Source organism: Harpia harpyja, chromosome 14 (assembly GCF_026419915.1).
Source record: "Harpia harpyja isolate bHarHar1 chromosome 14, bHarHar1 primary haplotype, whole genome shotgun sequence".
Classification (NCBI taxonomy): domain Eukaryota; kingdom Metazoa; phylum Chordata; class Aves; order Accipitriformes; family Accipitridae; genus Harpia; species Harpia harpyja.
Window position 1 is genome coordinate 30,901,899 of NC_068953.1, and position 18,080 is coordinate 30,919,978.

Consider the following 18,080-nt stretch of genomic DNA (forward strand, 5'->3'; position numbering starts at 1 on the left):
TCCTTGTTAAAAGTTTATTGACAGTAAAGATGGGGGGTGGTGTAATCTAAATACAAAACAGTTACTCTGAGATACCTGGCAAACATACGGCATTTCACCTGGCTTATGATTGTCCTTCATATGTTGCAAAAGAACTTGCTCTGTTTCAAAGGATAATTCACAGATTTTACAAATGGCTAGAAAAAGCGAAAAACAAGAAAAAAGTAAAAATTCATTTGGGGTCACAAGTAGATAAATTGTAATACATATGTATATGTGAACTGTATATATCTATAAAGGTAAAGTGATCTAACGATTATTCTACTCTTCAGAAGAAATTCCCTGTACAATTTCAGGAAGCCAGGAGTGCAAGGCTGTTAAACAACATGAATTCTTGCAGTCAAGCTTTCAATTAAAAAACAAAACAAAACAAAAAGCTTTTCAAAATATTTTTTTTTTCCACACACACTGCTCTAACTTAAATTGAATGAGTGCTCAGCTCCTATATTAAATCTCAAGATTATTACTCTTAAAGTACAACAGCTTTATTCTGAAGTTACAAACCAGCAAAATAAAAGTCAGAAAATATCTAAAAATTTTAGGTCACAAAAAGATTCAGTGTGATGCAATCCAACTTACTAGATGACTCATAAGGCGTGTGTGTACTTTCAATGTGGCACTGCAGCTGGAATGGGGTGGGAAACTGACGGTAACAGTGCTGGCAGGTGGTATGGCTTTCCCAACTTTCACTGCTCTGCTTCTCAAGCTCTAAGTGATGCTTCATGTGGTTCATAAACCTTTAAATGTTAGTGAACAGGTGCAAAAAACTACATTTTAACATTTACTATACATGACATATCACGTGCAAGATGTACAGGATCTTTAGAATCTTTACTTTGTAAGGACTTCTGAATTTCAAAAAAAATCTAACAAACAAGTTTGTTAGAAAAAAAAAAAAGCAACGAAGTTAAGCAAGCTATGCCAGAAATCATCTTTGAAAGCTTAAAAAGAAATCCTGACTATTATAAGGAACATGCAACATATCTGAAACATGTTCTAAGACTAAGCAATCTATTGCATTTTTCATGTTTGCTTAGACAAAATTCCTGCCTTGAAATAAAGGGAAATTAGCAAAGGCAACAACAAAACATTTCAGCTGTTCACACTTCACCACCATCAGAGTCTCAAAGCCACATTCTGAAACAAGGGTAACTTTAGCTCTGCTGAAAACTATTAAATAGCAAGAACATATCTGCAATTAGGACATTACAGCTTTATCTGAAACCACCTCCATTCAAAACTGGCAGGGTTCCAAGAGCTTTCTTTGTATAAAGCATTTAGGACTGAAGTTGAATTATGAAGGACAATTATCAAAGAATGCCACTGTGCAGTTGACAACCAAAAGAGTAAGAGAAGCTTGGTGGTATGTTACTGCTTCAAGTTACCACCTTTTCCTCATTAATATCCACTTATCTGTAGTAGGAACCTATTCTGGCTGAGAAGTCTAGGCACCCATGACAGCATTGGCAGGTCACAGTTGCTAGTGGGGCAGCACAAACGGTGCACAACGCACTACTGTTAAACTTCAAAAACTGTTCTATTTTAAATGTGCTTCATTTCAGAACAGCCAGAGGAACTATTAAATGTAGGTCACACTCACAAAAGGAATGTAGCTCTCAAAGTGGTGACCTTCGAATTGGAAAAAACAAACGAGCAAGGAGAATTGTCTCTTGAGCTCAAGCTTCTAGTATCATGCAGTTGCTTTAAAAAAAAAAAAAAAAGCTAACTGAAGATATCCAAGTACCTAAGCAGAAGAAAGGAATTGAGACTAGTACTGCATATTGCCTTAACATTATTTCAATGGTGTATTCAACCATAGATCTTTTAAAGGAAGCAGGGGATTACCTGCTGCACATCACTTTGTGCTTTTCTGAATTAAGGTCCAGAAAACTTCCACTAGAAGTAGAGAGATACTATGTATTTATTTTGTCCACTATAAATGGTTAAAGGTGTAAAATATACCTTGAAATACAAATTCTGAAGTTATAGAACTATGGAATACAGCTACAAAGTTACAGCAAAAATTAATGTGGCTGAAAGTAGACTCTAGAGAAGTTCAAAGAAAAAATTAAGTGCTCATTTTTAATGACTTGCTGTGCAACACATAGGCACCATAGCACCAATAGCTCACGATATAATGCTGAGTAGAAAACACTGTCAGAAAAATATTCTTTAAAATAAACCCAGTATCTTAATAAAGTACTCTTTCTGTGGACTACTTTTCATGATACTGCAAGAAAGGCTTATCTGAAAAGTATTATGCATCCAAAACCAGAAGAAAAACCTCCTGGCCCATATCAAACATTGTTTATTGCTCTTAAAAAGATAAATTGCAAGGGAAGAAATGCCATAATTAACAGGAACTATAAAATCACGAGAGTAAACTCTTTTGAAGTCTAACAACATGCAACATTTTCCAGCTGTTTGGGACAAATTACTGGCAGTTTTACTTAGGATTTACACATACTTAATGATTAATAGCAAATTTAATGCTTCTAACTACATGAAACTTTTATGGGTCTAATGTTAGCATAAACCTGTTCATTTTAACTTGCAGACTGTGCCCTTTGAAGGAATAGTCCATTTTTAAGTTTTACATTCTGCTACTTCAGCTTCCCTTGAAGAATGCATATAAAAAGTTCAGTGACCTTAACTTCTAAAGGAACAATGACATGAACTCGTCTACCTATTAAAACAGCTTACTGAAGTTTTTTTCAGCATTCAGAAGTAAAATTATTCCATCAAAATAACAGATGTTACATAAGTAAACCACCAACTATTAGTCATTGTGCATCCCTAAAGGGAATTAACACTCGCATCTACTGACATTACCATCAATCCAGATGGCAAGTTTTAAAATACTTTGTGTTGCCCTTTCTAACCCCAAAGTCCTACAACTGCTCTCATTAAAACTCTACTGTTTATGTTAGACACTGTTAAAATTTGTACTCTAATCTGTAAAAAGTTTAAGTGATGGCCATACATGCATAGTAAAAATTAATTCAGTTTCTGTTCAGTCACCCAATATTATTAGTTTTCAATAAGAAAAAAAATTCTATTCCAGAGAGACAAATTTTTTAATGCATGAGACTAAGTGCTATGGGCTGTAAATGATTAACAAACAACTAAGGAAGTGAGTTGAAATACCTTATGTTATTTTTAAGAACTTTCAGACAACTGAAGCACTTAAATGTCGTATGTGTCTTCTGCTCCTTTTGTATCTGCTGGGTGTCACCTTCATGTTTCCCATAATAAAAGTCATTAACTAACATAATCAATTTTCCTTTCTCAGATTCAGCAGTCTTGCTTGTTGTGCTCACACATTCTGTTTTCGCCATTCCCAGAAAAAAGTTATTTACCATATCTGGACAACAATACTGGATGGAAACAGGGAAGAGACAGAGACAAAGGCATCAGTCTCTCTTACCAAACTGCATCAATGACAACAGCATTTTAAAAACTGAAGCCACTCACTAACTAGAGCTAGATGCAAAGCTCAGTTCTCTGACACACCAACTTTATTGATATTCACATATGGATTTTGAACAGTAACTGATCTTTAGGTAGTGTTTAGGTAATAAAACACTATATATTATAAAAACTGGAAAGGTATTATTCTCAGAGGCTCATGTAAGATAAATTTAAGCTAGAATCAGAATACCAGTGTTGCCTTACTCACTAGAAAAACATCTACTTGTTTAAATTTAATAACGAGAAAGAGAAAAGCAGCTTTTATGCAAGTATTATGCTGACAAGCATAAGTTTACTGAGAATTTAATGGAAAGTTTTTATGTTCTATTTCTTTGGGGAGGACGTATGTTGAAACCTGCAGAAGTTCCTTCCAGCATTACTGAAAAATTCAGAAATTCTAAGTCACAAAACACACATTGTTCAAGTTTCTTTATGTCAAAGTGTACATAATGAATGCTTAACCCAATACTATACTATGAAACATAACACTTAAAAAGTATGAAGTACTTCATACAGAAGATGCTACGAAGTTTCCAACAGTGAGCAAAATTAGAGTGTTTCAGAGGACCGATCTTTCTCCTGCTGAATAATGGTTCTTATTGTGCAGGACTACTTTCTATAAGCCTACTAGGGGTTCATTTCCTACTCTGGAAGTGTAACTCAGTATATTTATCCCATAATGTTTAACTAAAAATTTAATTACATAATACTAAGCAAACCCACTCCTTCAATGGTTCTTTCATTCAGTTGATGTACAGAGTGCAAAAGCTATTCTCTACAAATAATTAGAGAAGGATAAAACCCTTGATATTTTTCCACTGTTACGTATGTTTCTTAATTGTATTTTGAAGCTGAAGAGCACAGTAGCTACCATTTAGGGTATCTTAAGCCCAGTAGATCAGAGTGATCTGTGTTAACACTAACTCAGAGCCTCACAGTAGTTACTGTTACACAGTAGTTCATGCTCCTTTTTGCATGGGTTATACACATTGTATGTAGAGTGCAACATCATTTCTCTGCCACCTGAAATGGAATACATATGCCCGAGAATTGCATGAATCTTCGCCAAATAATAACAAATATTTTCCAGGAAGCAATGTTTCCAGAACCAATAACAAGTAGTTTCATAAGCAGACTAAGTGATGCTTAGTTTCTGAAAGCTTTGTTTCTCACAGTGTTTAAGTATGAACTACAAATTAAGTTTTTCCACTCAGCTTAACAACTTTTTTAGCTACCAAGTGACATATCAAGATGAAAAGGTAAGTTTACACTGTCATCTTTGTCTCAGTAGCAATCTAACACAGATGTGGGTCAACTGGCTGCCTATTATCATAGGCACTTACCTTCATCAAATTCACCTGAATCTGGCCAATGGTTCAAAAAGTCACAGCTGTGGCAGAGAGAAATCATACAGAGACAGCAAATATGCCTCAATTAATTGGAAAAATAAGGCAAAAAGTGGCAAGATTTAGAGCTCCCTACTCCATTTTTCCTCTCCATGACTGCAAGACATTGAGCATTTGGGCTCTGGTTGATCATAGGCAGAAGCCAGACTATCTTTATATCAAAACATGGCACTCTTTCATAACCAAACAGAAGCCCACATAAGTTTTTTAAAATGTCTACCAGCCCCAAAAGATTTTACCTTCATATGATTTTTTAGAGGATCCATAAGATTGAAATGAATATTGCACTTTGGACAAGCTCGTGGAAAAGGTCCTCCATTTTTAATGGTGCTTGATGCAGCATTTGTACCTGTAAAATTTGAAATATGTTAAGATTCAGAATTCACAAGCAGAATACTTGATTTATTATTAATTATTCTAGCAAAATATGTCATTTCAAATGAAAACTATTAGCTGTAGTAACCATAAGCAAGGTTTTACAACCATCTTTTAACTACACTTCCTTTTTTCCAAACTGAGTTTGAGTTTGTTCTGTTTTATATAGGCCTATAAACAACTTTTACAAAATCTTAACAACAAATCAGGAAAAAATGGGAGAGGGTGAATGTAGCATGATAGAAACAAAGCATTAATTCTGTGCACCACCACCCCCCGGATAGGATGGATTTTTGATGTTTTTGTTTTAAGAACTTTAATTCTCAAATGAACTTGTAAAACTTGTTTCATGCCATGACCTGATCATCATCACAATAGGATTCAGGTAACTGGTTTTGGGGAAGAATTTCACCATATGGTTCTCAATGATGAGAATATTTCCCTCCAGACAGTTGTTGGAACCCAGGCCTATTCAGATGCATCATTCCTGTTGAGCAAAGGTGTCTTTGGAAAACCTGGAGAGTAAATCCTCTAAATAATTACTCCCAGTAGTGAAAGGAAATAGTATTTCTCTTATCAACATAAAATAATTAATACCTTTTGAGCAAAAAAAAAACCAAAAAAGCTTTGTATTAGCTTAAACTTTAATGAATAAACCCAGGCTTCCAGTTTTCTCCAAACTGCCAAAAAACATCAGAGCAGGAGCTACTTTTCCAGATGAAGTTCTCTTGCATTCTCAAGTCATTCACAGATCTGGAGGACTCCAAGCTGAGTAAGTAGTTTAGAAGAAGAGGTTAAACACAGGAAGAGTTTTAAGTAACATCTCAACTGTAGAGTCAACTGTACCCTGTCAGGGCTATGAAAAAATGTAATAAACACACAAATGCATCCACCTTATAACAAGGGAATGAGTAAGTGTATGAATTGAGATGACCATGCAACAGTATTATACATTTTTTCACAAAAATAGTCTTGCATAGTCCATGAGATAGACAGGAATCAGTGTTTTTCCTTGGAGGTAACAGTATTGCTAAGAATCATAATTAAGCAGAAAGTCCTTCACATGAGTGGATGGCCATGCAAGAGATGTACTGCAAAACATTGCTGCAGGTCTTCACTATTATGGTTTCTAAACCACTTTGACACCTCACAGCTAAGTGCAAGCTGAGCTGAAAGAAAACAGGTTCTGCAGCAAGATGTTGTGTTCTGCAGTGCTTCAGTGCTGGATTCTGTGACAGATTAGAAATTGCTATGCTAGCATGTTAGAGACAAACTCATAAAAATAAGGTTCTCAGGGAATATGATCTACTTGTTACTACATTTAGTAAGAACCCCCGGTTATCTTTTCTGCATTTTAGGCTGCAACACAATACGTTTTACCCAACACAGGGTGGAGGAAAATTTTTTGCTGCAATATGCCATGTTATAGCCACTTCCTTCTGGTTGCTGGGGAAGAGTCTGATAGCGAACAAGCTGCAAACAAGACATGCAAAAAACCCCAATATGAAATGATTCCAAACAACAGAATCACACTGTAGGTAGCTCCTCATTTTAACATTATAGGAGAGAGTATGTGATTGGAAATATCTCAAAGTCAAGAATAAATCTTCATCCATTACAATCAGCTGGAAAGCACCTTTTGGCTCAGGAGGAAAATGCACCTAATTATTAATACACTGAAACAGACTACCTCTCTTCTTGTAGGCAGGGGAAGGTCTTTCAAAGAACATCCTCTCTTTGAAGCTTAAATCCCCCTCGTCCTTTCCAACTGCTATTTTAAACTGTATCAAAAACACTGCTGCAAAAGAAAGGGGGGAACTGCAAAACACACTTTGCAATAGTTAGTCAAAATACAGAATCACAGAATAATTTGTTGGGCCTGTCAAGCTGTTTTTGTCCAGCCTCCCACTCAAAGCAAGTCCAACCTTATCAGGATGCTCAGAGCCATGTCCAGTCAACTTCTGAATATCTCCAACACTGGAGATTCCACAGTCTGAGTCCTTGCTGCCTTGTCTGACATTCCTACAATAATTTTTTTTTTTTCTTCCTTTTACCTAATCAGAATTAGTTGATAAATTCAGCAGTCACAGAATTCTTTCAATCTTGATTTTCTGGTTAGTTGCTTTTTAAAGTTTCAACTCGCTATTCAGTTCTTTGAAATAGAAAATCTGAACTGAGAGTATGAGGTCGAGGCGTTTGTTTTGATCATCTGTCTTCACGGCCACTAAACAACTTAACTAATCATTGCTTAACAGAATTCAAATGTACCTACTAAATAACAAAGGTCTAAAATTTGAATAGGTAATAACCTACGGTGTATTAATTTGTAAAGGTATGTAAATCCTTGCATAGAAAGGTTTTTCTTATTTTAAGGCATAAGAAGAGTTACTTATTTACATTGCCTTAATAGCATTAATAATACCAATCAACTTAAACATTACAAAAGCACTAGCTTTTTCCATGAAACAGATGCATGGATTGACAGCTAGACCATTTGATCTACCCTACCTTTTGAAGATACATTTTGTGATGGTCTTACTGTTGGAGAGTTAACTGTAGGTGAAACAGCTGAATTGCTTCCAGCACCAACCTCATTAGGCTTGGCCTTTTTTGGAGTTACACTGTTGCCATCAGAAGTAGCAGGACGCTTAGATACAAAAACACTCTCATTGAGACCTACAGTGGTTTAAATTAAAGAACCTCAGTTTTTTTCCATAGTATATTATGAACACATTAGTGATGCCTACACTTTAAAGGATATGTAAAGTCTACATAAAGCAGCTAAGATTTCCCTAAAATAGTAAGCCATACAGAAGTTAAGAAAGCAATATCCAACTCAGACTGAATTTCTAAGGCCAGTGGAGAAGAAAAGGGTAAATGCAAAGAGACACAGACCCATCCCCGAAACCCAGTAAATCACACTCTGACTACCTGAGTTTATTTGGCCTACTTTTCACATCTTGACCCACACTAATCTGAGACAAGGCGAGTTCACAGAAATAAAGTTAAGCTAAGGAGCTAGTTTCTGCAATGCCCACTATTTGGAACAGCATCTGCCCTTCCGATAAAAAACGTCTCTGCTTTTTTCTGGTCCTATATTAATGCTGGTTTAGTTATTTAACTCTGTAGAACGTTTGAGACTTCAGTTTGTATGCAAAATGAAAAGAGTGTTGTAACTTCTAGTGACTGATCACAGCATACCTATTTGCTCTTCAGAACAGTTGATTGACTTACTGTTTGCAGTATTTCTTCTAAAAAAAGAAAATCACTAAAAATTAACTCGGAAATTCAGAGGTTCAGTGCCTGACTAACATGCCCATCAGTACTTGGCTCCATCTTGTCCTGAAGCCCATGTGTCTGTAAGATTACCCTTGACGACGTAATCTCAATACAGAGATCAGTCCTCAAGTAGACCTGAAAGAGTACCAGTAAGTCTGAAGTGCCAGCACAGGCCTTGTAAATCTCTCACAGACTGCAAATAGCCTTAAGACTATCATAAACTATGACAAGGACCAGATTTCAGTGCCAGACACAATGATCTGAACTAAGGACATTCTTGTTTATTCCCCTCCCAATGGTCTAGCTGCTCCAATGATTTCCTTGGGTGTAACAAGAAAGTGAATTAGTATCTTTAAAAATCTTCTCAACAACCAGAGATAACTTCTGTCACATAAAATTAATCAACTTCTCAGAAGAAACAAAAGCACCCCCCTCCCACCTCCAAGTTGTGTTTACTCGGTGTTAACTATCTACGCCTAGCAGTCTGGATAGTCTTCCCATTCATTCCACAGAGGCAAAGACTCCCAGCAGGGAATACTCACATTTGAACATCTTAGAGAACTTACCACACTATGCCTCATATACAGGAAAACATAATTCACTGTTATATACGTATTTAATCATCCTAATGTTCTCCTTTGTAGCACACCTTTCCTTTCTAACATAAATGAACATATTAAGCTGAAATGTCTCAGTCTGCATTGTTTGCCTAAGGTAATTAACACATTCACAAAATAAACAGGTTCTTCATTAGATACTACCACTTCCCTAGGGTTTTTAAATTTACTTATACTTGCACTGTTACACATATGAGCTGGTTATATTGACATATGTGTCTTGATGAGCCAAAGGCTTCCATAGAGCTGGCATGACTTTAGCATTCTTCTGTATCATTGAGGCTATTTGAGCATCAGGCCATCAACCTACAGCAGGAACTGCTGCTGTATATTTAATTATGTGTAGTTGTGTAATGAGGGCCAGGGAAAAGACAGGAGGTCTGACTGATTTTACAAGAATCTTCAGTGAAGTATTTTATTTTACTGTAGAAAACCTGATTTGGAAAAAAGGACTATTTATACATGTTAACCAAATTGGTAATACTTTCAATTAAAAAAGCTTGACATATCTGTGACAAAAAAATTGAAGACTTTTATATATTTATAAAAGGTGAGCATTCTTAACTCAGTTTATACAACTCTGATCTAATTAAATTCCCTCTTTTGGAAGAACTATAATAATAATAGGAGAATCTACGTAAGTTTGCATTTGAAATCTGCTGTTTGTTCATTTAAAAAAACCTTTAAGCGTATTTTGAGAAATAATCAAACCAATTCCAAGTATCATTTAATATCTAGCTGGTATAAAATCAGATTGATTCTTCTTTTCATCAAAGGGCCTCTCTCAGCTGCTGCATGGACACAAAAATTCCTTGGATCACCCATGTTCCAGGCTAGTTTGTTCAATCCTCTACCCAGCAGACCACACAGCTGAAACTGTCAGGGACCCCAGGTACTCAAGACAGCACAGAAAAGAAGCAGTCAAACAATTCTTGTCTGGTTTTCAGGCTGCTCAGGAGTCTATTACCTTAACTTCATGCTATTAGTGAATATTTTTGTAAATATTTTGTAGCTATTACAAAACAGTTGGCTAGATTCATACACACAGCATTATTGTGTACAATATCTAAAGTGATTGCAGGAAGGAGCAAAGTATACTGGATGCAGTATCACCTTGCTGACACACAACCCTACTGTAAAATCCTTAACACTGTTATGTGCATCTGTGCTGGCTGGGCCTGATTTTATGAAAGATGGGAAACGACATTAGAAATAGTAACCTAGAATAAAAGCATCAAATGTACTCTGGTAACAGTCAGATCAAATTAACAGAATGGGAACATGAAAGCCAAATTGCTTCAGGCCTCTATCGCATTGTCCCTCACCAACATCTCCCATTAATCTAGTGCTATGAATGCATGTATACAGTCCAGTCAACTCCTAAATACAACAGAACAGTTCTTCTATTGGTTATGGCATTTTCTGGTTCCCCCAAGTGGGTAAAGTTTGTGGGAGAATGATCTCAAAATATTTTTGGAAAGCAAGCTACAGTTTCACATACATCCCCGGTGCCCATCCAACCTGCAGATAAGTTACCAATGCTGTTTAACTTACCACCACCTATTTAGCAACCTAACAAAATAGTTGGTTAGTGTCAATTAGCAGCTTGCCATTTCCCTGCTTAGACCTCAGAAATAAATATTTATGCTATATTGAGCTAAAAAATGTCTTTAATGATCCACATACAGAAGTTAAATTGTCCTGCAGAGTATCACAGGCTAGTTCCCAAAAGGATTCTGCTTTTAAATACCATATTCCAGAATGTCTTGTGCCCACAGTGCTACACATGAATTAAACATAGCACCAACATAGGCAAGTAGGCATCGGCACATAGGAGCAACACGAACATAAGCTGTTATGTGACCTCACCATGCAAGCCAAACCACAAAATATGCCGACGCTTCCTTGTTATGAAGTGAAATGTATCCTAAATTTGCCTTCTGTATCATATTTGTGTTTCAACCCACAATTATAAACCTTTCCTTTCAATTTCTAAATCCTATTGCCACCTCACAGAAATAAACATAGACTAAGTATGGTATATTTAAGATGCTTTGAATTACAGTCCTTGATGCTTTTAAGTATTTCATTTTTCTCAGTAAGAGACTAATACAAGTAATTTTTAAATATGCAAGCAGGTCTCCTAAATTAAAAAAAAACAAAACACCAAAACCCCAAAAACCCCAAACCAAACCAAACGGACAAACAATTACACTTTAATACCTGTTCTTTGAAGAACAAGGGCTGGAATACTGAACCTTGCAAGAAATAAAACCTTTGCTTACTTTACAAAAAGCTATTTAACCCAGTAAGACAAGAATGAGATCACAGAATAGTTGGACACATGCAAGGAAATAAACTACCAAACCTTCATTGATAAGTATCTGGAGTGAATGCCTAAGCTAGAGATGCAAAATCATCACATCAAGCAGAATAAACTAGCAATAACTCTGTTCTACATAACTTAGTTAGTATGACCGGTTGGGCCATTCATTGAAATAACCTGTTACTTCATGGAAGAATCAGAAGTGATTGTCATCTGTAACTTATAGACTGAATGACAGGATTCTGGTCAGTTATTACAGAAGTACAATCCTTCACAAAAGAGAAGGGAAGTCCCAAGTTATAGCCTGTTTAAGATTGAACACACTGCATGCTTCAGATCTACTTTATCTGCTGTGACACAAAAGAAGGTGCTTTCTGGTTTGTTTTTAAATAGGTTAAATAGTTTCTGCTGAAACACAATTTAGCTAGTTGAAAAAAAAATTTTAGTTGTCAAACTACGTACTCTTTCCCTTCCCCTCCTTTTCAGACAGGATCCTTTTGATCCCATCTACTCCAACTCCTATATATAGCAGTCAGGAAACCAAGATCATCATCACAGGGAATCCACTCAGCAGACTCAAAAAGTTCTTCTGGTACTGTCCACAGCTCCTCTCTCGCTAAGTTACTCCTATTCATGCTAGTCAAAGAGTGCTGGATATACTGAAAAAGAGCCTTTAGCGGTCAAAAAAATTACAGCGGATCTGGCAATACTTTTTTCCATCTAAATGAGGATTATAAGACGACATCAGTTGATATTACAGTCAGTCTAATGTGCTGAAAAGCAAAGTCTGACAACACAAGGCTCCAAAGTTTATTTCATTAAACATTATACAGTGTTATGTACAGGGGGAAGAAAAAAGTAGCTGTACTATGTTCTAGAAATCCTATTTAATGTTATAAGCCAAAGATCTGCACTACAGTTAAATTACATTAGGCTGTTTCTTTCTCTTATCAACTACTACAGTTATACCCACCTGTTACATTCACTGCTGGCCCAGTCTCGTACTGTGGAACTCCCGAGTTCTGTCTCACACCAAACAGTATACCAGATGTATTATCTGGTGCAGCTGGTGGAGAATCCATAATATAATCCTAATAAGATATTTTCAAGAGGGAAAAGAAATTTGAGGTTTAACAATTTTTTACTTGCAGGCTTCAAAGGGTTTATTTTAAAAACATGATTGCTTAAAAGTACTCTTAAGTACTCAGCTGTAAATCAAGTTAATTACAATCTCCCCAGAATAGTTTCTTTTCACATTTTAATAAGTTTGCAACTCTCATCAGTGGTTGTTAATTTATTCATAGGTGTGTATCAGAATAGTAAAAACAACCATAAGACCTAGGAAAGTCCATTTTATGAAATATTACTAAACCTGTTTGAATTGCTAATTGTAACTGCTTTTATTCAAAAGTCTGATGATGATTCAAATTATACTTCAATTGTTTTTCAAAAAACTCTACTACTTTCTTCCTTCAACCCAAACTCAAGCATTTGCCTGTGACTCTTGTGTAACAGCTAGCTGCATTGTAAAAGATCACAAAACAGAACTCAAAAGCAGCACAAACTTGCAGCAAGCAGAAGCTTCTCAAAGCAAGATGATATTAAAATCAATCAAATTCTGCTAAGTGGTCAAACTTTAATGAAAGTATAAGTGTATCTATAGCATGTTGACTGGGAATGGCACTCATTTATGATATAACTAAGGGCTTTTTTTCTTTTATGTAGAGTAATTTCATAAGAACTTCTGGAAATAATACAATCAGACTCTCTTTTCAAAGCACAGCTAACCTAAAAGTTGGTTCATGCTTCTCAGTGCCTTGTTACATTACGTTTTGAGCATCTCCAAGTACAGGTATTTTCTTACCCTTCAGTTTAAAAGCTTTGCCCTTTAGTACTACATATAACCTAAAAAATGAAATAGTCTACATTTCTTGGCTGCAACACTGGAAACTGTTAAAACTAAACACCTTCACTGATCACTCAATAGATAACATTTGGAGGGAAAAGAAACATAAAATTTACTTCTCTTTACAGATATTCAAGGCTGGGGGGCAAGGTAGGAGAAACACACTTTCCAAGATTCATCAATATTGCTCACATCTTAATGTGCCATTCACCCCAACACAATCTATCTGAAACATGAAATATTTTCAGCAATAGCAATAAGGAGTTAAGAAAAACCTTGCAATAGAGTTAGGTCTAATTTCAACATTAAGGAATGAATGGCAAAATACTGGCACTTGATCTTTCTACTCTGAAATAATTCAATTGGTTGCACTTCATCAAGCTGTACTGTGAAACAAAAAACTTGACAAAAGTAGCTCCATTTTCCTAGAAATAATAATAATAAAAAAATATCACCCAAAACATACACAGACTTTGTCATCAGTGTATCCATGAGACAAAGGCCAAAATACTTTTTGCTGTAAAGATCAATGTCATAAAATGCTTCCCATTCACAACTGTGCTACTTATTTGAAAACATCCCTGTGGAAGTTATCACATTTTTAACTACGATCATGATGACTCAACTTGATGGAAAGGCTAAAGAAGTGCACAAGTACACATACAGGTATGGTAATCTATTTTAGGACTCCTAAGTACCAGAAAAGATTTGGAAAAAAAAAAAAAAAAAAAAAGGAAGATGGTTTTCCCCATCCCGCCTGTTTGTTGTACATCTCCTAAATGAAGACCCTGCAGGACCTTAATGATAATGAAGAGCCATTCTTTCCTCTGGTGAGTGACCTCATCCAGTCTAACCAAATTAAACATAAATGTTCAGGAGTAGTTGTGGAAATAGGTAACTAAATTTCTCTGCTCTATTTGTTACAAGTAACAGCTACATGAGCTGCAGTCACAAGAGAGCAGGTGTTACTGTAGCCACAATGGTTTCAGGCTAGCCAGTGAAATTACAAGCAAAGCAGCTTAGCCTGCAAACCCCACTTCAAGCGCAACTAACACTCGGGTGGTATGCCTGTGGTAGGCTCTTAAGTGTGGAGGTCTATGCACACCCGTACATTTGAAATACGACCCATAGCTACACAAAAAATCTCCTTCTCTTACTGCTCTGTGGTTTGTTCATTTTTACGTGCTGCTAACTTTTTAACTTTCTCCAAAATAATAGCCTGGGTATTTTGATGGCATGTGTACATCTCTCTAGTATATACTAAACGTATTTGGTGAGCAAAAAAGTTAAAACAGACATCCTGGAAATTCAAAGTCTCATAATTTTCAAAATGTCCTTTTCTGTTTACAATTATTCTTTTCACACAATTTGGCTCTGTCATTTTACATACAGAAAAAAACCAGTATCTTCCTCCATGCTTTAAAAGGCAAAAATGTTTTAAAGAAAAAAACAGAACAGCTTTACCACATCGATATAAAAAAAAAAATCAACCTAACATGTACAGGTGCTCTCACATGCAGAAAGGCAAAACCCAACACCTTTATACATTAAGCTCCTAGGGCTCAAGTGAAGAAAAATAATCCACCACCACTCTTAGCTTTCCAAGCGACTAGTGAAAATACTGGGTTCATACTGTGCATCCTAGATTTCCTGTGGAAACCAACATGATAATTGGTAACCAAATCCACACAGAGAAATTACAATGCATGGTATTGGACCTTTGCTCTCCCAAATTAACTAGGAACAAGTGGAACCTGAATCACATTCAGACTGAGGAAAGTGCCTATTAAGTAGGGGAAGATATGGACAGAATTGGCTGGGGCTTACTGGAGAGCATTCTGAGCACTGAATTACAGAAAATCTTCACTGCTAAGAATAAATTTTTCTTGAAGAAGAGGATAGCCCTATGCTATCACATACAACAGCAGTACCTCTGACTGAATTGGAATTGCTGTAAACAGTACGATTGAAGCCAAATTCAACTCAGAATTTCTGGAACTGCATTAACGTAGTGCAGTAACAAGAATACAAAAGCTGGATTTTTACAGGAAGTCAGTGAATCAAGCCTGTGATTGGAAAGAGGCATTTCAGTAATAAAACTGGAATACCAAACATTGACAAAAGGTAAATTATAGACCTATATGTTATGAAATGGAGGAAATGTGTTTCAACCCAGCTGGTGGTCAAAAGCAATCAGTTCACACAGAAAAAACTTTGACATCCTGAGATTAAAAAATATTGCACCATATAAAGAATGCAAAGGCACTCTGAAGGATGTTCAGCTAAAAAGGAGTCCTGCCACCATGTCTAGTCATACCTCACAGTCATCTTCACATCACAATACTTTAATTTCAAAGGTAAGTTTCAACATCTGGAACCTGAAGATCCAAACATCAAATATTTCCCAGAAAAACTTATTTGAAGCCCTTGCCACTCAGGAAGAATCAGATTGGGAAGAAACAGAAGATGTGTGAACGAAAATGTCACAGAACGCCCAAGGCAAAAAAATCATCAATATAAAACAGTGGCCCCAAGTGAAATAAAGACTAGATAAAGGGGGAAAAAAAATAATCCAAAAAACCTAAGGAGCTCTTGAATGAAGACAATTCAAACCAAGGACATGAACCAAAATATAGTTAGTATACATATGACACTAAGAACAACAAATGACATAATGTGGCAGGAGTGATATTAAAAATCACAGAACTTTGCCCAAGACACTAAACTATAGCACCCCGCTAAAAAAATAAAGCACACCAAACAATCCTCTTTCCCCATAAAAAGTAGAACATAATCAAGTGGCAGGAACAATAAAAAACCAAGAAAACAAATTATTCTAGGTAAGGCTGAAATTGGAAATACAATTCTGAATCTAGAAAAGTTAAGTTGAAGAGATAGAAGATTCACTTTCACCATGTCTTAAGCAAGGAAAAAAACCCAGGAAAATCTTCCTAAAGGTACTCAAGAACTTCTTAACATCCAAAGAATAGGATGCTACATTTTGGATAACTTAAAAAAGTTAAGAGCTCATGAAAGCCATGATCAAAATGTCAACACTGTAAAGAAACCACATAACACACGATAATTTCAATAGTAGAAGTTTTAAGAGACCATAGAATATGTATGCACTGGATATCACAGAAAAGGATGCATTGCTTTGTAGAGCATGTCAGTCTAACTTGGAATAGACAGAACTGATGAGTACATGGTTAGAGATCCTTTTCCATGCAGTGTACCTTGAAAGTCCTATTTCAGGCTGCAACTTCTTCTAATAGGTGTTTCTCTACTCTGCCAGGGAAGAGCAACAACCTGCAGATTTTGGCAAAGTAAGACTGTAAAACTTAACTAAAGTCTCATCTGTGACACTCCTGTTGAAAGTAAACTTGATGAATGTGAAAGAACTCTCACAAAAAGAAGCGCTGTGTGCGCAGTGTCTTTAAAGGAAATCACTGTCTCAATGAGTTATGTCCAGCTTGGTTACACCTTTTGGAGAAGTTCAGCTTTCCTAGGTCTGTTTACCCTAAGGTTTTCTAACAAAAACAACGTAGAGGCCACTAGCAGCTTTATGTATTAGAATAAAAACATGAGCATCTATGTGCGAGGGAAGTAAAGGAGGGGGCTTTCTTTTGCAGTAAAGATTCTGCAAGATATCCTAGCACTCCTTTGAAGGATTTAATAAAGCATACTATGTCATAAGTAAACATTTATAAAAATAAAATTCACAGACTTGAAACGTGAAGTAGCAGACCTTTCTGTATTAATCTGTCCTGCTTTACAAAGATAGATTTAAGAGGACTCCAGAGGCAACCTAGATATCCTACTGATATCTGGACTTTTGAGTACATCATTTTTTAGGCCTTCTTAGAAACAGTGACAGACTGATTTAGCTAACCCGCTTCACTAGACATGTCCACAATTTCTCTCTGCAAACTATCAATCAACTGCTGAAGACTCAAAATTGGAAAGTATGAGTTCTTCCCTAATGAATCTGCCAGAGATTCAGTTACCCAGTTGATAGGCAATGATTACATTGCATTATTTTTCTTAAAATACAGCCCCCCATCAGCAATGCTTTAGCCACAAGTCTTAAGAACACCACCTAGTTCTCATGTTTTAATGGCCTTATTAACTATGTTCATTCAGACTGATTGCCCTGTTCAGCAATTGCAGAATACATTAGGCTGCATGATTTTTATTTATACCAAAAGACTGACAGCTGGGACAACCGCAGGTGTATATATTTGCAGGGACAGTGGAGATGGTGCCTACTGTCAGGCTTCATTTTAACCTGACAGTAGTAGCTAATATTATAGGCACATTGTCTAAACAGTTTCAGCTTAAATTATTTTCAATAAACGTATCACATCATAGTTTACCTCTTAAAAATATGAAATTTTAATCTTCATTCTTTCTCTCTCACAAATGTCCAACAGCTAAGGCAACAAAACCAGCATCTAACTTGACTCCCTAAAGTTATCATTCTGAGGTTCTGTAGCAATCCAGGAAGATCTATGATACATGATGTATGTGCATAATTCCCTTGGGCTTTTAAAACAAAATAAGTATGTCATCAAACTGTTTCATCTACTGACCCTGCAACTTTTGGTTGCTTAAGTCCTCCTTACCATACTACTGTTTCATTACAACTGCCATATGAACCA

At 36.1% G+C, this 18,080-nt stretch overlaps 1 protein-coding gene across 17 annotated transcripts in view; it reads right to left on the reverse strand.

Annotated features, from left to right (window-relative positions):
• The window catches only part of ZNF280D (zinc finger protein 280D), a 55,539-nt gene that overhangs the window by 27,074 nt on the left and 10,385 nt on the right, over positions 1–18,080 (reverse strand). For 15 of the 17 annotated variants that reach the window (XR_008238162.1, XR_008238160.1, XR_008238161.1 and 12 more), the window contains 6 exons: positions 12,487–12,604; positions 7,800–7,967; positions 5,156–5,265; positions 3,187–3,416; positions 619–776; positions 76–176 (listed from right to left, as the gene is read on the reverse strand). Coding sequence is in view for 13 of the 17 variants with exons in the window: in XM_052807244.1 (XP_052663204.1) it covers positions 76–176; positions 619–776; positions 3,187–3,416; positions 5,156–5,265; positions 7,800–7,967; positions 12,487–12,604 (885 nt within the window). In the remaining 4 variants the exon portion in view is untranslated. The remainder of the gene's footprint in view (positions 1–75; positions 177–618; positions 777–3,186; positions 3,417–5,155; positions 5,266–7,799; positions 7,968–12,486; positions 12,605–18,080) is intronic. The other 2 variants (XM_052807245.1, XM_052807246.1) reach the window with 1 other exon arrangement.